The sequence below is a fragment of the Hydractinia symbiolongicarpus genome, chromosome 4, assembly GCF_029227915.1.
Source record: "Hydractinia symbiolongicarpus strain clone_291-10 chromosome 4, HSymV2.1, whole genome shotgun sequence".
NCBI classification, from domain to species: Eukaryota; Metazoa; Cnidaria; class Hydrozoa; order Anthoathecata; family Hydractiniidae; genus Hydractinia; species Hydractinia symbiolongicarpus.
In genome coordinates this window covers 14133226-14161113 of record NC_079878.1, presented here as the reverse complement: position 1 = coordinate 14161113, position 27888 = coordinate 14133226, and the positions used below count along the sequence as shown (strand labels likewise).

General features: G+C 32.5%; 1 protein-coding gene across 1 annotated transcript; it reads left to right on the top strand.

Moving 5' to 3' along the window:
- Positions 1-12430: 12430 nt before the first annotated feature.
- On the top strand, positions 12431-23338 carry LOC130641473 (shaker-related potassium channel tsha2-like). The gene is made up of 3 exons (XM_057448282.1): positions 12431-16149; positions 21771-21960; positions 22093-23338. Exons 1-3 carry the CDS (start codon positions 14974-14976, stop codon positions 22434-22436), a joined length of 1710 nt encoding a protein of 569 aa, XP_057304265.1. The 5' UTR covers positions 12431-14973; the 3' UTR covers positions 22437-23338.
- Positions 23339-27888: the final 4550 nt, after the last annotated feature.

Below are 27888 nucleotides of genomic sequence, written 5' to 3'. Positions count from 1 at the left end.
TTTATTCACAAAGGGTTAGCTAGGTAGGTAGGTAACAACATTAGCATCAATTAAACTCTTTATGTTTCCTCTCTAGTCTAATTTTGTACTTTATTGCACAAAAAACTATTTGTAGATGGACTCAAGTTAGTAAACTTTATCCATCGGCCTTCGTGCATTTATAATTGTAGCCTAGCTAGCCAGCTAATGCCTAAATAATCTAAATTATATTGTCTGTTAAGCTAACTAACCACAGGCGTTTTTAACTTTAAAAGTAACAATTTGTACTTTATTTTATATTCACAACTTCTCCTTCCGAAGTAACACATCACACAAATAGAAAAAGAAGTTCTGGAATCGAGATTGGATAGCTATTATTTTTTTGAACGGTAAAATGGGGGATAAAAATAAGGAATTCCTGTACTTGTATTCAATTTACCAAAAAAGTTTAAGATTTATGGGAAGTTATTAAAAAGCTGGCTATTCAAAGTGGAATAAAAAATATTTAATAGTATGTACTTTGAATTTTCCCTCCGTCAATTTATGCCGTGTTTATTTTAGATTTTGTTTGCTTTTGTTAGCTAATAAAATTTTTCTTATTTCTATTAACACATTAATTCGTCGGACCGTCAAAGCGTGTTGAATAATAACTGCCGCCAATTCAGTCTCACTTATTATAATGACAGATATTTTTAACACAAAATAAAATAAAAACTTTTAAAGACAAATATGAAAAATTTCCACCTAAACTATGTAAGATATCACAAGGACGAAACGTCACTAACGGAAACACTCACATAAGATAAAAAAAACAAATCTCGTATTTCATAGTTCTATAAACATGCCTACTAATTTGTTGCCATGGATATAACACGGTTGCCATCTTGAACATTAAAAACATAACTGTAACACAAACATTTACTGTTAATATTATACACAGCCTAGTTTACACGGGGCATAAAAATAGAAAAATTCAAAATTACCAAGTTCTCCGAATGTAATAAAAAGTCGGCTAGTTACTATTATTTGTACGCGTGGAGATACAAAAAAACTGACCAATTAGAAAGAGCTATGCCGACAACAGCTTGGAGTATTAAGTTATTATTAACAATAATAGTTAGTTCTGTTGGTTGTTCATTTGGAACCCCGCAGAATTCAGTTAAAAGTCGCAGAGTTCCCTAAGAAAGTACGTAAAAATATCTTACGAATTTTATACTGCAAAAGTTTATTTTGTCTCAAAATATCGAAATTAGAAATATGTTTTTACTTTTTTCATGAATCCCCGTGTATCATAAAAAAAGTTAACCTTGAATTTCTCATCATTAAGTCGCGTGTCAAGATAAGTCCCTCGTTATCCTGCAAAGCCTGACCTGGTACACTATTTCTCAGACTCGACGCAATTTAAAATATTTAAAATCCTTTCAAATCAATGTGTCAAGTTGTAATATAAATTGCATGTCAATAGGCACATTAAATTTGTTATGGACAGTCTGATTGTATGGATTATACAAACATCTCTTACAAAACCGTCGAAGTGTGCATCCATCTGTGCGAAATGTTCGACGCAATGTAAATGGAGTCACGCCAAACGTGAGTCATAAAAAACCGCCATATAAACATGTGAACGTCATTCACACTGTTGCTCTTCGATTGTTTAACTTATTTATTTTCTGGCTCTAATGATGCAGCTTTTAGTTTTCTTGAAGCACGTTTAAAAAATTTCATTGTTGCAGTTTTAATGAGAAAGGTAGGAGAAAGAAGAATATTTATCATATGTCGAAAATACATAGTTATATTTCTTTTTCGTCCAATGTGAAAAAACTTGTGATGTGTTTGTATTTATTTTTTTATTTTTTTTGAATTTACAAAAACAGTAGAGAGATATTTTTGCCTTTTTTTATTAGTTACCAAGTTGAAGTATCACAACTCTTTGGTTGCTTCCTTTATTGTCAGAATAATTTACCAGAAATTTTTTGGACTGATTTGGAGGATGTAGAAAACCAGTATTTTTCGGTCTGATAAAAAAAATTTAAGAATTAAGATGTATCTAAAGCTGATACATATGTGCATATTATGAGCGTTTATATTGACTTACGCTGATCAGTGCATCCTTCCGTGCGTTCTCTATATTTGAAAAGGACAAATTACCTTGCATATTCAGAACAATTACCTTTTGACCCTAAAAATCGTAAAAAATTAATATTTTTTATTGCTTTGTGTCGAATCAGTACATAAATCATGATTGTAATATTTGAAAATAATAAAAAAAAATCGCTATTTGATCTTTACAATTTTGTTTATAAAGCCATTATGTATTACTGTGGAGACTTTAATTTAAGTGCCCGATAACTATTATCATTAAAAATCATTTTCGAAACCAGTCAGGATTATAAACTGTAATTTAAAATAACAATTAACATTAAATTACCTCATTACGAATGTGAAATTATTTTCTCTCAGGCACAATGAAAACTTTGAAATACATATTAGTGTCTGTTACTGTTCTCTCTCTTTTTTCTCACACACTCTTTATTTGAAGACCACTCTAAAATACAGTCACCTTTAGTTCGTAGACAGCTTCTACCCGTAAAATCCTGATCACATTCACACAAAAAGCTTTTCCTAAAAGCGGGCAATTTATTGACGGACACTTCATTTGGTGGACATTTTCTTATTCATGAAATGTGGTTTTTCATTTTTTTACTAAACAACCTTCTACCAACCGCAACCACCGCTAATAATAATAATGCTCTTCGGCGTCTAAGAGTAACTAGATAAATTTTGTCGTTATTTCTTCACGACAACTTATTGTATATCCTTTTATTGTTGATTACCTCCTTCGACCACTTCAACATATTGACGTCATTATTTTTACTTTTGAAATTAGTTTATATAACATTTTTCTGTTCGTTTTTGTGACGACGAAGAGGCTTTTATAACCTTTCACAGAATGTGTTCATAAACTTTAAAGCGAACAAAGGCAGCGGTGACACGAGAGATGAGTAATGATGTATCTAATTATGTTCATACAATATTAATTGATTTCAATATAAACGCTATAACGTAGCAAAAGAAGAGGCAGAAGTTGATTTTTTACCATTATAGGCAGAATATTATCAATTTCTAGTGCAACCTCGTTCCCAGGGCTTGTTAGGCTTTTACGTTACGTCCAAATATAAAGCCTAACAAGCCCTGGAGACGAGGTTGCTTCTGTGTATAAAATTCTATACCATCGATATTTTATGTTCACTTAATACATAACTTTATTTAATATCTCTGGAACTAAGAAGACTCCTTAGTGGACTGTTGTTTTTTCGGACAGCGTTAATTTCATATCATTTTTTGTTGCTTACATTACCAGACATGCTCAAAGTTCACACAAATGACCTGTTATTGGATCTTTTCGCTGGAAAGGTAATAAATAAGTACGAAGACATGATCAAACAATCACATGCGATTTCAGTCAACAAACTTCGCTATTGAGTTGACACATTCGTTGGGTACATTCCAATTCAAATATCAATTTCACTTTTACCTCTGAAGTTTGACATATTTGCAACATAGAGGTGTAGCTGCGGGCTTATCAAAATATATTTCTACTTCCTTTTATTGTTGTGTAGAAAAAATTATTTGGATTATTTCTTTACAAATCATAATATTTTCATCTGAGGAAGAAAAATGTCTGATGAGGTAAACAAACAAATTCGTTTAGAGTTTGAAATTCTAACTAAATTATTCGTACTAATTTTTTTTCGCTTGTAATTAATTTTTTGTAGTCATATAAATGTATTTCGCGCTTTATAATTTTCGCGCAAAAAAGTAAAATTTACAGTTTTGGACAAAATATGGTTGTAACCTGTAGAATACCCTTTTGTTGTTGCAAAAGATAAATACAGGAGAAAACTCAACCTAAAGATTTACTTTTTATCCCTATTAAACTTCACCTATCACTAAAATACTTTGCGCGCGAAAATTGTTACGCGTTAAGTTAAAACGACTTTAAATGCATTGGTGATTTTGTTTGATCTGGTCAGTATTTTACACACATAAGGTGTCTTATGGTTTTTATACTTAAGTTGATCAGAGTAAAATTACTGGGTCAAAGTAATCCTATATACTTACTTACCTTAGTTACCGAAATAATAAATTTGTATTTTTATTTTGTTAATAACTTACTTAAAAACCAGGAAGTTCCAATTTATTTAGATCAAATTGAGAAGGATAGTCCAGCAACTATTGTTTTTGATTTTAAAAATATTTTCCATTCGTAGAGGGTTGTAATCCTAAGTCTAACATTTGAATTAATTAAAATATTTTGTTAAAAAGCGCCATCGGTTGGTTAAAACAATCTTTTGCATCATGCTTGGACAAAAAGGGAGATTTATTCTCGACTCAAACATTTCTCCGACTGTACAGTTATTAATATCCAAATTAACATCAATTACATTGATTATACGAAAGTATGTTCCTTTATGTAGAACTATTTTATATTTTAAATGAAGATCTACGAATATAATGGCGGCAAATACTGCTTTAAAGATGTACAAACGCAAAGTAGACATTGTTGATGTTAAACTGGGAATGTTCCGTTACTGGTGTTGTGTCATTTTTGAATCTTCTCTACACTGTAATACTAAGACTCTAAGAAGCAACAAGAATTATTGTTGTTTTTGTTGTTGCTGTGTTGTTGTTTATGATCGTATTTTTGTTTTTGTTTTGCATGTCAGCTAGTACAAAAACAAACCTTTTTAATTTTAAAAAACTGTGTTTATTTTTTTTAAAAAAATGCATAGGATGATTGTTGTATGTTTTAGCGACGGCTATGGATGTTTTTAAATGTTGTTCATAAAAGCTGGATATAAAACATATGCCATGATGTAAAATTATAGTTTTTTAATACAACGGATATACAGAGAGAAATCCTAACGAAAACACGTGTTCAGCAACTGTTGTAGGGGCTGCTGTTTATAGTTACAAAGGAAAAACATTATTAACGGATTTTAAAAACTAAAGATTTAGTTATCAATAAAATGAAAACAGTTGGGAAGATTTTTTATTATACCGAGATGATTTATGTGTGCTGCTTGTGTTCAAGTTTAAGAGTTATGGAGTTAAAACTTTCCTCCTGCACAAAAGTTGAGTTCGTGGAATGGGCTTAGAACGTTGCCCAGAATTCTTTTTTAATCTTTTTCGAAATATCTTTATTGGTTTCCTGGATAGGGCTTTTGCTAATTATGCGAAATTATGACATAATCAGTTCCAGGTTGAAACATAATCCTATCATGGCAAGCATTGATTACATACAGCACCTTGTTTATGAAAATATGACTCGTGCGAAAAATAGATAAAAAGACAAAAGCGAGTCGATAATTTATTTAACGAAAGCTTTCGGCCGTAACTTCGGCTATTTGTATCAAATATATGATGTCATAAATAATTAGCATAATTTGGAAAAACTTGAGAACCGAATTTTTTTAAAAAGTAAGGAAAATTATGGACTAATTTTTTAATTTCTGATATGAAATCAACTTTAAAGGGGAGGTGAGCTTAAGTGTCGTTATTATGTTTATTTGTTGTTTGCTGAATTTCACTTGTCATACATTTTCTAGTATCCTCTAAGCAAACTATCTTTGCTCCTAAGATTTTGAAAATGGCAGAAATGAGGCACGTGTCAAATTAATGATATAAAAAACATACAAAATTTACAATAAAAAGTACACGAAGCTTTTTGTAAATAAACTTTTACATCGTCAGGTACATCGTCTATTAATTCACCGCCATGGCAACATATGAATATGGCCGTCAACCGACATTTAATGAAATGGAATTATACCTGCTGGGTTTTTTTATTCTTCAAAAATATATTACTGGTTAATTTGCAATAAAGAGGTGCCTTTAAAGTTTTATTGCTTTTAAAAGTAGATGAAAAAAGCATTTTAGATAGTTTCGTTGATGTGAAGTTAGACTGTTTACGTCAACTACGTGCTCCGTTGTCAACATATATGTCTAGGCTTACGTGAGGTTTCTCATGCAGAGAGGATTAACGCAGGTTACATGTTGGCAGAGTTGCACAGTTGTTATAAACTTAATCTTGCTTGGAAAGCAATTAAAGTCTTACAAAAAATGAAAGACCAGTAAAGTGCAATTTTGCAAGGTGTTGGTTGTTGTCTTCACAGGTGAAACCACGGTAGTCTTAGAAGTACGCACTATACCACTATATCAGTTCTTCACCATTGTTAAGGCCCAGGTTTTAGAATAAATTTGAAATTTAATCTTTTAGATTGTCTGAAATTCACCAAAATGTCATTGCGTATGAAACAACCAAGCGGATCTTTTTTCATGCTTGGTATTTTTAAAGAAAAGGTTGGCGCTTGCACTACAGGTAACGTGCTACAAAAACAATTTCGTTTATAAGCAGACCGTCTTAAGAAATAAGTCATGTTGCTTTTTTAGTGATGTTTTATCAACTTAACAACAAACACATTCCGACAACCAATACCCAAAAAAAATCTTATCCGTTGATAATGTATCATTCTTCATTAATCTTCTATCCTCAGGCCCATTAATAATTTGCTTTGATCTATCTATTTGGCTTAAGTAATTTAAGTATAACGTGTTCGAATCCTAAAAAAAGTAGTTTTTGGCTGAAGCACTGTTTATATGTACAGAACTTTAAGTAAAGGTATTTTTTGTGGATACTTCTAAAAATGTCACTATTTTTTGTAAGATTTGAAGTTGGTATTTGATTTAGAATAAAAAATATATTTAGAAAGAGGGTTTAAGGAGGTGTTACTGAGGAAGTCTAGTTGGCTTTAATTTCCTTTTCCATCAAGTTTCAAGTGTTCATTTATATCCTCACTGTTCACAAACTTGCGATTTTTATTACATCCTTACAAACACAAACAAGGTCTCTTTCTAAGCAATTTGTTGTTGCCATTGGCAATGTAGAAGGTAGTATGCATAAATTAGCACGTCTTTTTGCACAGTGAAGCTAATAGCGTCGTTAAGTTTTATGACTTAGCAGGCATATTGATCAGAGGCGTGTAGATGGATTGCTCAGTTGATAGTGTTATTTTTTGGAGGGATTATTTTTTTCACAACAATGACAATACAGGTAATCTTTTTTTCAATTCCGCTTTTTATATAAGGTCTTTAGAGTTAAAACTAAAACTTAGACATTGTTTTTTGTTTTTTGTTATTGTTATTGTTTTGTTCGTTGTTGTTGTTTGTTGTTGTTTTTTGTTGTTGTATTGTTATCATGACATTTCTTCTACTGTAATTTTTGCTGATATTTTTGAGCAACTAATTAAAAACCTTCGCACACAGCAAGACATCTATCCTTATTGAAAAGTTGAGTATTTCATCTAGGTTATGCCTTCTAACGCTTCTTTATACGCGAGTCTTTCTGTGCAAAGTGGATGTATTGCATTGTATTGTATTGTATAGCTGTTATATAACTATGTTGACTATGAACCATTGTTTGATAAAATCGACAAGGGATAATTTAAGAGAAATAATTTTTGCGAAAATTAATTTTCGCGAATTTCGCTGCACAGCTGATCTACTCTAAATATTTTTTCTCTTTGTTTACTGGCTTTGTTTACATATTTCATCACTTTACTATATTTCACAATATATTCTACACTAATTTTTTTTTAATTTGTTCAGAAATTCGTTTTCCATTTAAACTTTTAAATTTGGTTAATATCAGCAAATTACAACAGATATTAGCAACAAAAAAATGCTATGTCATTTTCTTTCTTCGTTTGTGTCTTTTTATCTAATCTCCAGTTTATTAGATGAAACTGAAAATGGGTTTTTGTTACTACAAGCTACATTTCAAAACTTTTTTTCTCTCGCAAACTTGTTACAAGTGCAATTTAAGGCAAAGTAACGGACCAAAAAATAAATGTTATTGTTCTCATGCTGATGTCATTATTTTACGAAAACGAATTGTTTTTTATTTTTGCTTAGTTTCTTTTCATATGTCAAAAACAAGTTACTTTGATTAGAAATTAAAACACAGTTTAAACTTGGAAAAAGAAAGGCAGTCTTCCTCCAAGGTTGAAATTCTACCCAGTTTTGATAAAATGTACAAAAAACGCATTTTAGTTTAGAATTAGAATAAAAAATTAAAAGTATTGAAATCTAACCTTAATACTTCATCTAGAAAGAGTTATAAAAAAAATCAATGGTAGTGGTATGACGATCACCCTCACTCACCGTCACACCCTAAAAAATGTAGGGTTAATACTCTACAACCCTTCGCATAATAGTGAGACAAATCCCCCTCCCCTCTGATTTTAGTGTTGCTGTTGGTTTTTGGCTAGCTAGGCTCTTGGCATGACTGTTTAGCAAGTTCTCCTGTATTACAACATTGGCTGAAGGGGGAGGGGAGACTTTTGTATAATTTAATTCGATTTTGTAGAGGAAAAACTGGTTGTCTCACTTAATTTTGTGGAGGGTTGTATATGAGATGTTGAGTTAATATCTATGTATGGCCTTCAATAACGTGCCAGTGTTTGAACTTTTGAACACCCGTTAAGTAAAGCAACAACATTAATTCTCAAGAATTATCATTTTTCATATTTTGAGTGAAAAACCTGAACAGAAATCATGTGCAAATTGCTTTGTCAATAATTCATTATTTAAAATTAGAAAATAAAAGGATTTGTGAATGTTTTTTGCTTTTAATTTATTGATTAATTTGCCAGAGAAACCTTAATGAGGAATTGGTAGAAAAAAAAATTTGAAGGCAGCAGCAGCAACGTTTCTTTTATAGGAATGTAACAATAAATTTCTTATAGTCTTGCGTAGTCTGATGCGGAAAAAATGCGGCCTCATAAGTCATTATATTGTTTTTAAGAATACATTATTGAGTTCGGATTAGCGAGGTATATTAAACATTAGTAGGGGTAATACGGTCGGCCATTTTAAATGTTAAATTGCAATATTTAAAAAAAGGATCACCTGTTAAAAAAATGGAAGAAAACTTAGAAAGAAAGTTTTAACTGTATTTACAATTATAATAATTAAATCATATTTTTTTTAAAAGAAGGTTAAAATAAGCGACTTCTGCAATTGGATTGCTTGGACAAGCTATGAGAATTGATATATTTTCAAAGTTTTTGTTGATTATTCGGCTAACGTTAATGGTGATCTATTATCAAAAGTAGTCAAAAAAATTTCAGTTTCGTTGATTGCTTAAATACTTTGACCCAACACGAAGTACCTTTTGTTGAAATTTTAGAAAAAATAACTTTGGTTAAACTGGCAATTTTCTGTTGGGGGAATGAAAATAATTTCGTGACTCTGACGTCATTGGAAACCATGACAACTGTCTAGGTATTCTAAAATTATTTATTATTATAATGGACATGCGGTCATTTCATTCATCTCCTGTCATCGTAATCATTTTTTCTTAAATATTCATGTCTACATTTTTTGTTGAGCATGACATATCTTTTTTTTCATCGAAATTGATTCATTTTATGTTTTGAGTGGGAAAATATGGTGTTGCTGAGGCGTAGGATTATTGTCCAGTCAATACACACAACAGTGACTTTGCAGGAGACATCCATCTCTATCACTGATAATATCCCTGTATTTTTTTGCACTTCGAATTGCTTTTATCAATTTGGAAATAGCCTTGTACCATTTAAAGCACAGTTCTCACTATGAGGTCTTTGTCAATGCAAGTAGATTGTTTGAACTGTGTTTATTTTTTTATTGAATTGATTTCTGAGATGCGATATTCCTAAAATGGAAAACAAAAATATAAGAAATTATTTCCGTCGAATTTTTTCCATACCTTTTCGAAGGAGTTGCTATTAGCAACAAACTAGAAATTAAGATTATTGCAAATGGTGCATATTGAAGTTTTAATTCTCTCACGGTTTATCAAAATAATATTATCTGGGTTGCTTAGCAACTAGTGTCCATCTGACTCATCAAAGTTCTATGGAACGTATATTATAGAAAAATACACTACAACAAAGAAACGGAAATAAATAGACGCTGAGAGAGAAAAAGAGCTCTATATATATGTCTTTAAGTTATCAAAAAAGCACCCTCCAGCCATCAAAATAATATTTGATCTCTTTATGAATCTCTTGTCTGAATATTTTGCTCATTAGGACATAGCATGCTGTGAGTGTGCATATAAAACCACTTTGTAGTTTTTGTTAAATGCATTCATAGCCTAATTATTTAGTGACTGGTCACACGCACCGAGAAGAAACTGCGTATTTTTAAACCACTATATGCGCACATCTCAGGTTAGTTTAAAGACGTTTTTCATATGTCACTTTTTTATATTTTATCTTTATATTTTTTTTATTGTCACGGTCACACCGTTGTGAGGTATTAGAGTACCAAATTAACCGAAGCTGACATTCAAACAGTTGTCAATCAACATTATTACCACTTTTTTAAGCTTACCTCCCGTTAAAAAACAAGTTGATTTCATATAAAAAAAAAACTTGGTAAGTAGCCTATCTTTTCAGTATTTTGGTATTGGTTCTCGAGATACGGGATTTTTACACGGGACTTGTTGTTTGGATATAATATGTTTATGTATGTTTCAGAAAAAGGTAATATTCCGTTGTCTATTTCTATCGGCAATTGTTTCTCAGCATAGAACTTCAAAGTTCTGCTAATACACCATACATCATTTGCTTGAAAACGAGGCACACTAGTACACTTTGTAAATATTAAAATTCAGTTCGTGAGTAGGATGTTTTTGTGTTGTAAATGATCTTATAGTTGTTGAATTTTTAAAGAAATTGTAGGTTTTTCCAAACCAAACTACATCCCCTGTATAAACATATTTGTTTTGTAAAAGAAGAATATAGAGTTTGCGATGGCGTTTAGCAGTCAGGAAAGATAGAGAGAAACCGAAAGCAGGAAACATAAAGATTTTTAAGAGAGCTTTCACAACCTGCGAGGGTAGGTGTAAAAGAAAGCCAAACTATAGCTCCTGTGAGGATTCATGTCCGGGTCCTTTTTATACAGTATGGTAGTGTAGTGAGAAAAAAGTAGAGATTGTCCAATAAAAATCTCCATAACAAGAGAACACAAGAATTGACTCAAACTATATGTTTAGATGTTGTTTAACATTTCCCCTCATGAATATGTTTATAAATCTTATGCTTACAAAACAACATATTTACACATCAGGAAATTTTCTAGTGGCATAAATGACTCGTAGAATTTGTTATTTGCTTCATTAATAATTCCTGAATGTTCCTTTCAAGCTATTCGCCTGGTCTTTCTAATGCATGAGAGTTCTGCTGGAATTTTGTTAATCCATTCAGTGACTATTCTGCAAGCTCAAGTAATAGTGTCATACGTGGTTTCAGTATGAACTTTCTCCTACAAGAACATGCAGCTGAAATTACTGTACTATTCTCTTTGTCAAGACTCCAACGTATGAAAATTCTTTCTGCATACTTGCTTTACATCTTGCTTTGACATAATAAAAAAATCTCATAGCAAATATAGGTGGTAAATCATCCATGTCTCGAAGTTCCTTCTTCATGCTTGCTTCACATCATTATTTCATGTATATTTACCAAATTGATAATATTACTGTTTTAGTCTGTGTTTTTATGAGGATAGTAAGTTGTAGTAACTTTCTTACTAACTTCCTAAAAAATCTGGTCATTCTTCGTTGTTTTTTGCTACTAAATTGTTTAAGAACATATCTCTTAAAACATTGTCTTCCTCCATGTTTTTAATGAACGCAAAAAGTTTACCAAGATTTGCCTTGTTTTCACGCACGCCATATTTTACAGAATATAAATTTGGGAAAGGTAAATTATGCAAAATTATGACATCATAAGTTACATGCCGAGAAAAATTTGCTGGTATAAATAATAATCACGCTAAAAATTAAAAAAACTGATTGGGTAGAAGCATATTACGACAATTGCATACAACACCTCACTTATTTCTGTATGTGATGTCATGCATAACTAGTGCAACTTCTAAGTTTATAATCTCAAAAGCCAGTCAAGATTTTTCAATATATCAATATGTAGACAATGTTTTCAGCTCTTTCATATGAAGTCAAATTGTTTTTGTGCAGGAGGCTGCATTTATTTAAAATTCAATTGTTGTATTTTTATCATTATGCCAAATGTTGACCTCTATAACCAGGTAATACCGGATTTCGTATATTGCAACGTTCATTTGTCAAGAACCTAGGAACCTATGTTGTTAATTACTTTCAAAATCTTTAATCCATTTTTAATTAAAAACTTTTTTGGAGACAAAGTACAAAAACAAAATATTTTTGTAATTGTGATTAAGTTTTTATTACCATGGCTAAGAGATCATTCTCTCTCTATCGCAAAGAAAACGGGAAATCCGAGGACGTCCAAGGAGTATTTATAATGGTCATTTTTGATGTCGTAGCTGGATGCAGATGCAGAGACAATCAATTCAAAGAGATATAAATTCCATTTTATCCTGCTTTAAATCGAGACCTATATCTTGATTTCGATAAATTTCGTTCCCAGCGCCTTTTGTCTCTCTTTATGTATCAGGACGACATCGCCATCCCGAAGTCAGAAAAGATACAAGATGCCCTGGGGACGAAGTTGGATATTTAACCACCCTCTTCTTATGAACGCCCTACCTTAACAACCTAAGTCTCGTCGCTTTGTATCATGCGGGTTTCTGTTAGTTACGTGTACTACAAATTGCATTATGCTTGATAAGTAGAAATGACTATTAAAACTGATTTTTTCATGAGAGAGTTGAAAACAGTGTAACAAACTTTTTGTCTTCTTGCAATTTTAAGCATAACAGTGAACTCGCTTCATCTCGAATACTCTCTATCTTGACCATACACCTTGGCTCCTTTCTGTCGCTTTGAAATGTATTTTATCTATTTTTTTGTATTTTATTTTTACGGAAAACTGTAAATTCTTCAACGGCAAAAAAAGAAAAAAAGACAAAAAAAAAGAAAAATCTCAAACAATGTCTTGAGTTCGTGTCAGAGAAAGTATGCTTTATTATTGTTTGTACTTATTGTTGTTGTTGACGCTTTTGTGTCTTTTTTGTGTTTTTTATTGTTATTTTTGTTGTTTGTTGTTTGTTGTTGCTGCTGAACGATATCCGATGTTTACGCGCCTTTAGGAAGACTTTGCCTAACCCTAAACACGCAAGAGTTTGCTTAACCTTAACGCAAATCACAGAAATTTAAGAGCAGCAAAGATATAAAAAACAGACAGAATTTCATATATTATTGACCTTTCACAGTTATATATAGTTAGGCACATTCCATTACTATAAACAATTCCGCACTCCCCCACAAAATAATAAATTTGATTGAGTAGGAGAATAGTTGTTGTTTTTAGCATCTGCCAAGGAGTTTATTTTTTTAACAATGCTGACATGGACAGAGCGATCTGATACAAATCTTTATGTAGAATTTAATGATGGTTGAAAGTTGATTGTTTGAAGTAAGGTGAAGATTGCCTAATTACTGCATATTATAAATTAAAGAGTGGAATTAGATCATTAGAAAATATTCGTATAATTATGAGTTTTATTTAATACAAAGATTTTTAGGTTTAAATGATATCGTTTTTTCTATTTGTGCAACTAACTGAGATTTCATAGATTGGATGTTTGTATACGAGAACTTTTATATAAAAATTTGAAATAGTATCGCTAATATGAGCCGGTGTTCAACGAGTCAACGTTTATATAGAGTCGGCGTACTAGAGATATGGCACAGTTGGTGATGTAAACACTACATTAAATTGATGACAGGGTTTGCTATGAAATGTGTTGTACAATGTGGCCGAACATATAGTTTTAATTTAACTGGCAATAGGTTTTTTATTGTCTTTTGTATTTTGAACAAATAATGCATTCTGTATCGAGTAAAGTAAATTTTAAAAACCGATCTGCACCAGTAAAGCTTTCGAAGAGGGATTTTAGCTCTGTTGTTTGTAAGGATAAATTTGTTGGAATTGTTTATATATCGCAGTTCTACAATGCCTACTTAACAAACTGCATTGGAATATTGTGTTGGTTTGTTTTATGTTGAAACAAGTTTTTTTTAAATTGCATTTTGTTGTTGTATATATCCTATTCTCTAGTATTTCTAAAATTTATTTTTGGTAAAGCTTTTGTCGAGTTTTGTTGTTAGCGTGTTGAACTTGGATTTGCAAAGCTGTTGGATTAAAATTAGACTCCCCCTTAAGCAAAGTTTTTTTTCCTGTTCCACATGAACGACAAAAACATACAAACATTATGGTGATGCAACACTTTAAATAAACAACAAATAAGCGAATTGGCGTATCCGTGTTGGTTAAAAAATGTTGAACATTTTTAGAAAGAAATTGAGCTCAAAGGGCTCCCTAACCTTTCAGCCTTAACTTTAATAATGTAATTTTAAGGAGGTTTTTATTAAAGTGGAACAATGCTTATGAAAAATGAAACATAAATATGATGAACATGTTATAAAAAATATCAATAATGCCATCGCCACCGTATTGTTTCGAATTTTTAAATATGTGCTTCTTTTAATAATGAAGCTTTTATCAAAATTGTTTATTTTGGAGAAAGTTTTTATTCGTGAAAATACAGTATATATGAAGCAATATTTATAAACAAAGTATAACCTGATTTTCCTCTTGCTAATTGCACCTTATTTCAATATTTCCTTGTAATTAGATTTTTGACGTTTTCTTGCCAAACGAACCATGAAAATTACTTTCTCGTAATATTGGAAACGTATCTCTAATGTCAGTTAGCGCAAAGCATAAACAAAAAAACAACTAACCAGTTTGTTTTCGCAACGAGCTTTGTTAATTGACTTTTTGTCTACCCAGACTATAAGGAGCACAAAACAATTGATTCAATTATTAAAAAGTGTATACTGTAGCAAAACAATTTTTTTGTATTTAGATTACATTTGACAGAATTTTTTTTTTAAAAAAAAAATCAGAGATCAAAGAACAATAGTGTCAAAACAGTATGATTAGCGTGGATACGTATCCAAATCAACAGCACTCCGAATACTCAAACGTGTCAATCCTAACACAAGCTCGTTTATCACGTCAACACGCGAAAGAAAAAATAAACCGATCGAAAAAATCAGCAGCAGCGAAACAGTTTGCTTCAAGTCTTAAAAGACGCATCGTTCCAAAACAGACTTGTACAGACAAATCAGAGCGTTGTTGTACCATAGGATGTTGTGGAATATCAAAAAAGAGCAGAATTGGTAAATTTTGCAATCAGTTTGGTAGTTGCATACTTAATAAAATGATACCCAGCGAAAACACAAAACCACTCGAACCTTTGGTGACAAACGGTCAGGTTGACAGAAGGAGAGTTTGCATAAACATAGCTGGCAAAAGATACGAAACTTTGGAGAGTACTTTAGCTAAATATCCTGAAACGTTACTGGCTTTACCACAAAGGGAACTTTATTTTGACAGTTTAAATGGTGAATATTTTTTTGATCGAAATAGAAAGGCATTTGGAGCTATATTAACTTATTGTCAAACGGGTGTTTTATTAAAGCCACCAAATTTAGACGACCGTATATTTGCAGCAGAGCTTAGATTTTTTGGATTTGAAGCTGAAAGTCAAGCACACATACCACAAAACCCAATTGATGAAACTGCTACATTATTACCTTCAAATCCAATGCTCAAAAAAATTTGGCAGCTGTTTGAATTCCCTGACACATCGTTTTTCGCTAGAGTCGTCTCCCTGTTTTCTATGTCTGTCATACTTCTGTCAATTGTCATGTTTTGCTTAGAGACACTACCCGAGTTTAAAGAGCCGCAATACAAAAGAAAACCATATAAAAACGGTACTATGTTAGTACAGACAAGCTTTGTTACAAGAAAAGAATACGCACCAGTATTTTTTGCAGTGGAATCAGCCTGTATTGCTTGGTTTACCTTTGAATATACACTGAGACTTATAGCTTCACCGAAAAAAATACAGTTTATGTATCAACCTTTAAATATGATTGACTTGGTCGCTATTATACCTTTTTACATCACCCTTATCCTAAGTCAAACGGATACGAACGTGTCAAGTTTATCGATATTGCGAGTGTTGAGATTGGTGCGTGTGTTCCGTATATTTAAGTTATCACGGTACAGCAAAGGACTGAAGATTTTAGGATACACATTTAGGGTAAGTGAAATATTTGATACTCCATTTATTTATTTATTTATTTATTTATTTAAGGATTGCCTCATTTACCTGCAAGATTTCCAAATGTCATCTTGGGAAAAAAGCAGATTTAAGATTTTCTGAATTTTTGTTTGGGCACAATGCAACGGGAAGCGTTTCTATTTATGTAACAACAACAATAACAACAACAACAAAATAGACAAAAACGTGCTGTCCCTGTGGCATATTGGAAGAATTAGAACTATTGTTGATCTTATGTTGTAAACAGTCCTCATATAAAGACACAAAAGATTTTAATAATAACATTAAAAAAAACAGGTGCATGACTTCCCTAGCGTGTCAAAACCATTTCTTAAATTTTTCAAATGTTTATACTACTCAAATTTTCAGGGCATACTTCACCCCATGATCGTGCATCTATACCAAAGTTGTTTAATGCAACAAAAGTTTATTTTTCATGAAAACAGATTTACGATAGCATCTCTCATGTTTAAAAACAAGTCTTGACAATTTTTGGCTTTTCAAGAAGTTCGCTCTCACTTCATTAATTTATAAATATTACGAGTTATCGAGAAAAATTTGAGAGGTCTTCAATAAACAAACTATCACTGCCTTGTACTGTTATGTGAATTAATTCAAATTTTCTACATATAAACACGAGGTGTGATTGCATACCCTTGAACAGGTCACAAATAACTTATCACAGAAAAAAAATTGTTACTATAATATGACGTCATAATTTATGCATTATAATTAGAACTAAATCTTACTGCGTATATTGAGAACAAAAAAGAATTCTTTGAAGACCAAAATAGCTTACTAAGCTACTTTTAAAGTTCTGATCGTAATACGACAACACTTGTAATCATTTGGATCACTTTAACTGTTATTCTTAAAGAGGTTTTTAACCTTATTTAGGCCGAGGTTGAACCCCCTCCCAATTTATTTATAATAATTTCTGAACCATACCGTTCTAAGGGAAGGTTTTAGTTAGCTTTAATGCGACGTCACTTCGAGATAATTGAATTTCCACGCCCGAAGGCGTCAGACATTCTTTAAAACCGTCGTTTTTTTTCTTTCGGTGCATTTTTTGAGAAAAAATCGACCCTGGGATTTCACGTTCCTCTGAGAGGAGGATAGTATTGGTATAACTCCAAAAATTAAAACTACTTTATTTTCAACAAAATTTGGCACAGTTAACAAATAAAGTATGCTGAACATGATGGTGACATCAAAATTTTGATTTCTTGTTACCGAAATGTCATTTTAGGCCAAAATTGGTCCAAAAATTAAAACTACTTCATTTTCAACAAAAATTGGCACAGTTAATAAAAAAAGTATGCTGAACATGATGGTCACATCAAAATTTTGATTTTTTGTCAACTAAATGCCGTTTAAGACCATAAACGTTTCAATCGCAAGACTTTCAACCATGAATGATAGGCTATATTTTTTGTTAGCAATGTGAGTTTATTATGACACGTTTCGTTTTGTTTGGGTTTGTTGTAAGATATAATGTCACTTGTGTGCTTTATCTTCATGCACCAAACCTCTTCGAATGTTTGGCACGATAAGACAACGAATTAGCAGGTTGTCATCAAATGTTTTGGTAGCGAGTGGAAATTCTTAAAGCCCCCAGGGCTTCTTTTTTTATTCAAATATTCTTATCAACTGTTGTAAAGTCACATTGTGGCTTTTTTATGCTTCTATCAAGTAGTTTTACATATAAAATATTTCCAACCGTTTTTCTTATCCTACGTTTATCTTCCATCCTTTTAGCCTTTCTTTGGGCTAAAAATATAATGACGTCATCTAGTTATCCAATACACCTTTCCCGAGACCATGAGTCATACATTTTTTAAACTCGTAAAATATGAATACCATACTTGAAATCAGCATAGTTTGTTTAATTTATGTGTAAAAGTTTAACTTGATACGCCAACAGAAAGTGCTATTTTGAGAAGATATATATCACAGTTAAAGTCTTCTTAATGCTCAAGTTCCCATGTCCCGCCTCGTTTTCAAAAAGAGGTTGGACATGCCACAAATCTTTAAATTAGAATAGCAGGTTGTTTACTTGCTGCATTGTTTCGAAATTTTCTTTGTTTATGACATTTTTGATAAGGAATTCAAATCTGTTGTCCGTTTTTCATAAAACTCAACAGAAAAAGTTGCGGCACATCAAAAGAAGTCTCGGGAAAGGTGTATTTTCCTCCGATATGCTAAGAAACAGCACCAAGTATTGTTTTAAGTACAAAATTTAATGACACAGGGGCTTTAACCAAACCAGCTGAAGAAAGAAAAATAGAGCTGGCACAATTATAAAATCTAGCATGTAATAATATGAAACAGCTGATCATTTCCCTGTGGATATGAGCAGTTTTAATCTAACATGCGCTAGATAATTATAGTGATACAGATATAGGTGTACAAATAAATATGGAGTGGAATAGAGATGTATCATGCTACAAACCTAGTGGAGAAAAAAAATGCTAAGAAGTGTAAAAAGGATAATCAGTCAACAGAAAATTACTATCTATATTTCCCTCCAAGAAAGTATTTTTGCTTCGGATACTCTTCTGAAAGCAGCACAAAGTATTTTATATTAGATTCACACACTTGATAACTTCCTAATGTTCTCAGCAGACTTAGGATTGTAGAAGGTTATTTGATGCAAAACGTCAAATGATGTTGATTGTTTCTGAGGTCAACATGGCCCTTTTCCCTAATTTTTAAGCATTCGTTTAAATAGATTTTAAAGGCTGTACATGACCTATAACTTCTCAAATATAGCAATCTTGCCCAGCCTTGTCCCCACGGTTCTTTTACCCCTATAACATTATAATACGGAGTCCTGTTACAGTATCATAGGCGTCGCCATTTGTAGCCATTTGTAATACGCGTTTCTATTTATTTTTTTGCCTAGCTGAAGCTGCGAACTGCTCCAGCCTGTTGAAACGATTTCACCAAAACAATAAATACGAGTTAATGATAATTCTTTTATATTTTAAATAAAAGTGTGTTATTATGCAATTTTTATATACAGTGAAATCCCGACAATTTGGATTTCCGGTAACTCGGAATGTTTTCGAATTCTCCATGAAACTTCACTGATCAGTAACTCGAACCATTCCCCTAATTAGCATGCACATGTCAATTGCTTGAAAATAATTAGGTAATTACCAAGTAATTAATACATTTAAAATATTAAGCATGGATGGTAAAAAATCATTAATCTCTACAGTTGCGCATGGAGACTGATGATGTAAATAGTTTTTACGAAAAACTTCTATCATATCTTTTTGATTTTTTACCGTCTATGCTTGGCATTTTACTTTAAAAATGGCGTGTTATTTTTTAATACATTTAAGTTATGCTAATATAATATATATACATATATACGATCCTTTCCGTTCCCAGCAGCGACTGTCTTTTCCAAGAGAACGTCGGCGAGTAGGCGAGTTTATCCAACCTACAGAAACTCTGTGGAAAAATAATAACAAAATCTACTTATTTTGTTGAGCTTTTTGTCAAGTAAAGTGGAGTGTTTGTTTTTTTGTCAATAAGTTTGAAGAAGAAAAAAAACCCCTATTTTCACCTATATAAGTTGTCCCCATTCTTTTCAACCTTGTCCCCAGGGCTGGCTTGGTTTTTCATTATTTAAACGTATTCTGACATGCAAATATTGTAAAACCTAAATAGACCTGGGGGTTGAATTTTTTTGCTAGGTGATGAAATTTTTATGACAAAAAACTTTGTAACGTATTTAGGAACGGAAAACACAACTTTTATAAACCTTCGCGAAAAGAGGAAAACATATTAGATCTCTCCCAGCTGGAGGATTACGGAAACAAATTTTTGCTTGTTTCTATTTGTGTCCAGATATTGGACGTAGGTAAAAGAATCCCGATTTGTTAGGTTTTTATTACATTTTTAAAACCTCAAAGTCGCACCGCAAGCAGGCTTTGACGTCAGCAAAATTAAACTAAATTGTCATTTACAGAACTAAGAATTCCTAAACTTCACTAATCACTTCTTCATTATCGTCTAATCACGAGTAACTAAGGAGATTTCTTTTCAAACCTCCGGGAAATAACACACGGCACGTAGAAAGTAATTGTTTCTAAAAATGCACGTGTAAGGCACTTAACTTTTTTTACGAGAATTGGTGGGATATCATTCTTGCATGAACACGAAATTTTTATAAGAAACCAAACAAAAAGTGTCCAGCCTAGGTTTCTTAATTATTTTTTTAATAGATAAGTTACTTAAATGTTAGAGCTTTTACAATACTCGGTGTCTTATAATGCTCGGTGTTTTTTAATACTCGGTGTCTTACAATACTCGGTATTTTATTACTCGGTATTTTTCAATACTCAGTGTCTTATAATACTCGGTATCTTTTAATACTCGTTGTTTTTCAATACTCGGTGTTTTTCAATACTCGGTGTTTTTCAATACTCGGTGTTTTTCAATACTCGGTGTCTCATACTACTCGGTGTCTTTTGATACTCGGTGTTTTTTAATACTCAGTGTCTTATAATACTCGGTGTCTTTTGTCTCCTATCAATTTGTTGGATTTACTTTTTTTATTATATTTTTTTACTATAGTTTTTATACGTTACTTCAAGAAGTACTTAACTGTAGCGTTACTGTATTTGGAAATATGAATGTACTGTTTCTAAAGTTTATTTAACAAACCCTGGGGGATGAGGATGAAAAACAAAACGACAGACAGAAATTTTAGGCACGAGACGATATATATCACAAAGATTTTTTTTACTATTTTTGATTATCTTGTATGAAATGTTTCAAGTAAATTTCTATGGGATAATTAACACAGACAAAAAAATTGTAGCTATGTTTCACAATTACACGCTTTCTTTATAAGAATATATTTTATAAGAATATTCAAGATGAAATTAGACAAATATTCTAAAACTAGTCGTTGCCCGTGGAAAAATCCACGGGTTCACCCGTCGTTTATACTTACCCGCCGCAACAAAGTGGATAAAAATATATCGCATTTGATATTCGTGTTTCCGTAACATCATTTTCTAACTTAGTCCGCGCAGAGACAGACAGACGGAATACGGCTATTATAATAGAGAATTTGCTCATTGTTCCAAGAAATTTCGCTGGCATCCTATAAATAGAATATAAGCAAAAAAAACTTACAAACTTGTATCATATCGTTGATGTGAAATATCTTTTCTCAGGTTTTGAAGTATTTTTCTCCACAAAAGTTAGTTAATTAAATAAATTTAGTTGTTAATTAATTAATTTAGTCAGTTGAATTAGGCTGCTTAAACTATAGCACCTTAGATGCTTTTAACACCAGTTTACATCCTCAAATCTTTTCATCAAAACTGTAATAAGAATATGCTAAGAATATATCAAGGTGATTTTTGCTCCAAAAGTAAAAATATTTATGTTAAAACAGAAAAAACACTATACTTTAAAAAACGTGTAATTTTTGCAAGCATTAATTTTTGCAAATCATTACATTCGCAAAAATTAATGCTTTCAAAAGAATTTCACAATCATCGTTTTGCTAAAAATAAAATCTTTACCAATCTTTTTTCTTGTATAATGCACCAGCCGATCTTTTCAATTTGTAGGCGAGTTTGCAAGAGCTAGGCTTGTTAGCCTTCTTCCTGTTGATTGGAATTATTTTGTTCGCCTCTGCTGCTTACTACTGCGAGGAGCAAGAACCAAACACAAAATTTAGAAGTATAATACACGGTTTCTGGTGGGCAATTGTAACAATGACCACGGTTGGATATGGAGATATGTATCCGGAAACATTAGGTCAGTGAACTTTCTTTGGTTGAAGTTTTATATTTTAGCTCAAAATTTTACTAAACCTGTTTACAAACTGAGACTAAATCCATCCAGTATGTAATATATTTCATATTTATCAATACTTAAACTCTTCCTTAGGTGGTCAGATAGTTGGTTCATTCTGTGTTTTGGTTGGAGTGCTTGCGATCGCTTTTCCTGTACCTGTAATTGTCAATAATTTCACTTACTACTATACCTTGGAGCAAGGCGCACCGGAGCCTTTAGACGAAGAGTATTTAGAGACACCGTTAGGTAACAACAGAAATAGTTACTCTGCGAGGGAGAGCGTCAGCACGTTGGGGGATTCAGATGATGAAACGAACGATTTTAATAAAAACAATACGAAGAAGCGCAAACATGGCGGACCTAATGGTTTAATAAGTTTACAGCCTTCGTCGAGCGTGAATAGTGATTTTAATGTTCAAATCGAGTCTCCCGTGTGACGTTTGTAGCGATAGTTATCAAAGAAAAAAGAGGAAGAGATATAGCATGAGTCAATCTAGAATACGCACGCCACACTTCAAAAAGACGTCACACTTCAAAAAGACGTCACACTTCAAAAAGACGCCATACTTTAAAAAGACGTCACATAACGCTGACGGATCACAAGACGATGATTTTATGCAAGAACTTCACATCAATCGTCTCTGCGTTTTAGTTCAATAAAACATGACAAAGAAGATCGTCATCTACCCCCAAAAAAACATAATAGTTTTTACAATACAAACTTAACAAACAGCAAAAGAAAAAAGAAATTTTTGAAACTTTGTATAAGTGAGGAAAGTATATTTTTTTATGTCGTAGTGTCTTAGTAATCGTATGAAAATTCCTACCAACTAATAGAAAATTAGATTTTAAATAAAAAAATCAATAAACTAACAACAAATCATCAACTTTGTAAAGCCAACCTCGGAACCAGTCCTTACCATCCCTCCTGAATCAAGTCCACACGATCAATATAGCTATTTAAATATTAACTTTTTTTATAAATCTTGGAACAACTAACTTGATAGTAATGGAAATACCTCAACCTAATATTTATTTTTCTTTCAATTTCATTCACCTTAATTACAGAAAACTTCGCGCCCTTTTTCTCGCTCCTCCTATTATTTCGCCTTTCAAATTTTCGCGCGCTTTTTTAATTTTCGTCCCTTGTATTTTCCACGCGCCTTAAATTTTCTTTGCCCATTGGACGAAGACAAACATTTCTGAAATTAAGGTTATGAATCTATCTATTTTAACGCAAAAAAGAATTTGGATAATCGAGGTAGGATATTGTAAATTAATGTTTTTTACCTTTATATTTTCGAACGCCTCATTTTGAAAAAATATTTATTTGTTATTTTTTTTGTCGTATTATTATAGTAAAGAGTAAAAAATGCTTACAATTGACATTTTGTGAAGTTTGAAGCAACTTGAGAGGTTGTACCAGAATTATTCGATTAAAAAAAAAGGTAGCCTAGCTAACTAAGCCTTCGACGAGCTTAATAATAAAATAAGTCTCTCTAATAAGAAAGTTTGGATGCAACCAAATATGTCACAGCAAATCCCTAAAATTTAAATCCATCTCAGAGCAAACACTAAATTAACATCAACCAATAAACACAAAAGTCAGCGTGATCACATTTTACCCTCCTAAATAATACGGGAATTAGTTATTTTTTTCGTTTCATAACAAAGGATTTCCTGATATTGAGTAAAGAACAACAGAAGTAACCAATCAAAAAGTGCGGTCATTATTCTTACCGTAATAAATGCGTTTGTGACCCGGCAAAATTTTCCCCTGTGTAATAAAAGGAGGCTCAGAAAATAGAAACATATCTTTAACAATTCTAGAAGTTGACTGTGTTGTGTATTCATAAATATGAATACTTAAAAATAATAATAAAATTGTAAGGATGTGACAATCATAAAAGAATTGAACCGAGCAACTGCATTATATTCCTATGAGTACCCAAAGAAATCTTTGTAATCATTCTTTTGGAAGAGACGAACGCCGTAACATAGCAAAAGACAAGACAGCTTGGGAAGGAGGTTTCCTATTAGCAGAAGGATATTGAAAGTGTAGCTAACTACAGAAAGGTAAAAGTTCGTTAAAAATGTATTAAATCGACCTTGCCGGTAGGGGAGACTGGGATCCTGTCAACGAATACTTAAATGACGAATCGGTTTCCTGTTCTAAGGACAAAAAAAATGATGAACACGTCAATTAGAGTTTGGAATAAAAAAAGAAGAAAAAGCGAAACAGCTAAGGACGTTGCAAAAATTTACCACTTATTTGGCGTTAGGAAGAACATGCTTTCCCTGTGCTCGTCTAACTATATACCGAAGTTAAGTCCGACGTCTTAAGGAAGTCGTTGGAAATGCGGCAGGTTGAAGTTGGATAACACAGTTTTCGATGAAGCTTCATATGTAATACACAAAAAGTTATCGCCTTATTGTGGCTACCCGTCTACAACCTTTTGCCGAAAGCAATTTGTCAATACAAAATATAAACAATTTGTTGTGTCCAGATTTAAAAAAACAGTTGTCCAAAGAATGCGTTAAAGACAACCTCGTTTCTCTACTCGCCGTCCAATATGCAAAAAAAACAAGTCCTGGGAACAAGGTTGCATTAAAGTAGCACAAGAAATTTTGTACTGCTGTTGCAATCCATTAACTGCTGGAAAAGAAGAAAAACTGTCTTGTTTTAGATCTGCGACATGTCAAGAGTTATTTTAATTTTGTAATAACTGTTTTAACACATTTGGATAACATTCGATTTAAAAAGTGGCCAGCATAACATAAGGAATTCTTAAAGAAGTTTTTAAGCCGCATTCACATGTACGTATAATTTACTTTACCTTACGGAAAATTTTACGTAAAATCTCTCCTTACGTGAGCTTTTGTTCACATGCTACGTAGATTTTTGTTTACATATACGTAAATCTCTTGCGTAACACCCGTAAATTAACTTCATGGTTTTTGTTTTGGTTCATTCAACATGGCAGCGATTAAGAAATATCACGTTTTCTTAGCTGCTCTTTTTTTAAGACGAAAACGTCGCCGTCGTCTGAAAAAAGCAAATGAAACACGTCTTAAAAAGAGGTCAATGATTAGACCCACAAATCTTGATAGAACTCGCAGTGGTGCATTCGTCTCAACGTCAATCCGCGTGGCTCTTGTAAAAAAACAGCATATTTAAAAACGACAGTCGAGAGCTCTTTCTCCTTCTACAAAGATATTATTTTGAATATACTTTGTTTTCGTTTTGACTGAAAATTTTAAGTTGTAGACGTTCAATTATAGAATCGAATCCTATTGCGCAATTTTTTCTTATTTTTCCCGTCTTTTGTCTTACTTACGGTTTCTTACGAACAAAAATTTTTGTTCGTAAGAAATCTATGTCAGCATTTACGAAACTCCGTAAGTGTTCACGTACTTTCCGTTAAACATGCCACATGTACGTAAATATTTTACGTAACGTAAGAGAATGAATGAACACTTACTTATTTTAGAAACACTAGATTTTTTAGTTTGTCGTTTTACCAAATTCTCAAAACTATTAATCAAAATTGGCGATCGAAAGGTAGGCAACGTACCATGTGTTTGGGCGGTGGAATTCTTTAAGATAAATTTGCAAACAATTTAAAAACGACCTTCTTAAAACCGACCTTACGGTTAATATCGAATATTTCATTTCGGGTCGAGCAAAACAGGCAACTGATTGGGATTCAACATTGAAAAGAAACTGATGGAATTGTCTACCACAAATCAAGTGTAGCAATAGGTCGCCATAGTTTTGTGTATGAGTCGTTATTTTAGAAACGGTTTTTAAGGGAAAAAAAACTTTGCCAGCAAAAGCGGATACATTGGATAGGTTGTCTAAATATTCAGTATCGTTGTTCCGTAGAACATTTTGAGCGTATAACTTGTAGGATCCTATCTTAAAAATGAAACAGTTTAAAATGATTGTAAGTTCTAGTCGATAGCAGGTGGAAAATCCACAGCGATTCGCCGACACAGGAAAATACTATTTGTTATTCGTAGCTTGAGAATTTCGTGCCTGTTTAAGGACATCCGGTTTTAGCCGACAGACAGACAGACAAGGGCTATTATTACAGAGACTAGCCAGAAGACTCGGCATCGAAACGCTTGGCTGGCGATTTTTTTAGCCGCATGCGATTTTGTTGCATTGCAAGGTCAAAAGTCGCTTGTCGTTGACTACAGATCGAGCGCTTTAGTGCATAGATCATGGTGCATTCGATATAAGTACTTACCATGCTATAAATCCAATATTTTGATGAAATAAACTTCAAACTTTTTAACTAGCTATATTCTTTTAAATTTTGCATAGAAATAATCAAGATTATTTTAATAAAGCCTGTGGAAGCAACAATGATGACTTTAGGTATTAATTACCATCATAAAGGCTGAAATACACTATCATTTTTCAATGATCATTTTCCAATTATCATTGAAAAATGACAGTGTATACAGAAAAAAATGTCATTTTTTACACTCTCATTTCCAATGATTCTTAAAAATTAAAAGTTGAACATGTTTAACTTTTAATTTTTCAATGAAATTTTTTTCTATTGTTTTAAATCGAATCCATTGTTTTCGCACACGCGTTGCACGCGTAAATATAGATAAAAATAAAGATTTGAACAAGTAATTCACCCGAGAATGAAGACGCAAGAAGCGACCGAAAATTTTTTAGAGATTTGGAGAAGCCAGCCCAGTTTGTGGGATGTTAAATCCCCGTTTTATAAGGACAGAAACGAGAAGGCAAAAAGTTATGAGATATTCAAAGGCAGACTAGGAATGGAAGGTTTGTGTTATTTCGAATGGTTTGGATGAGAAAAGAAAAACATGCATATTTTTATGATCTGTTTTTCTTTTTAGAGAAATTAGTGAGGAGTAAAATAAATACACTGCGAAGTTATTTCAGCGCAGAATTGAAGAAAGTAAACAACAGCAACAAAAGTGGAGCAGGACGAGATGATGTTTACGAAAGTAAATCGCCATACACTTTTAGGTCTTGCTATTCTTACGTGAATTCATCGTCCCAAGACAAACAACTTCTTGGATGGTGGGTATAAATTTCAGACAAATTTTTCTTGCCATGGAACAGCACCGGTGGAGTTAAAGTACGCACACAATTTATCCCTGATATCTTTCGCATCATTTCTGTAGTTGTTCAGATGAGATTACTCGCCGTACCCTCTTTCAAAACACCGCCCATTAAATCTCCGATCCCAAGGAACTCTTCAACAGATGCCACACAAAATTACCCACCCTTTGTGTCTCCGCCGTTATCGCCTGTTTTACAGAATATGTACCGACACCCAGTGAACATATATCAAAACACTTATCAGAGTCGAGAAAGTTTGTCAGATCTCAACCCAGAAAGTGAGGGTATTAATGTATGATTGCTAGTTTAGTACGTTTGTTTGATAAATTACTGAACGAAATATATTTACCTTGAGGTATTTTTCTTTTAATCGCATGTAAATAGCTTCGCAAACTTCAGCGATGATCTGTAACGAAGTACTTTTGTGAACGCGAAATAAATACTGTAATTCGGCGTAATTTATTCCACATGAGAAAAACTTCAAAGTTGCAGCTACTTTGACTTTAGCAGGAATTGGGTCTCGCAAATGCGTTGTTTTTTTCTCAATGTCAACTTCTATGAGATTTAGGAGCTCCTCAAAAATATTCGGCGGCATTCTTAAAAATCGCGTATACTCTGCAATTTCCTCTACACGCAGTTCATACATGAGAGTATTGTAGATGCCAAGTTCATTTCGCCTATACGGCTTCAACCATACATTTCTTTGCTTTTTTTCCTATGTTTAGCTCTCTTTTTTGATAACATACACACAACAACAGCAGCTGCTATTTCTTCTTTAG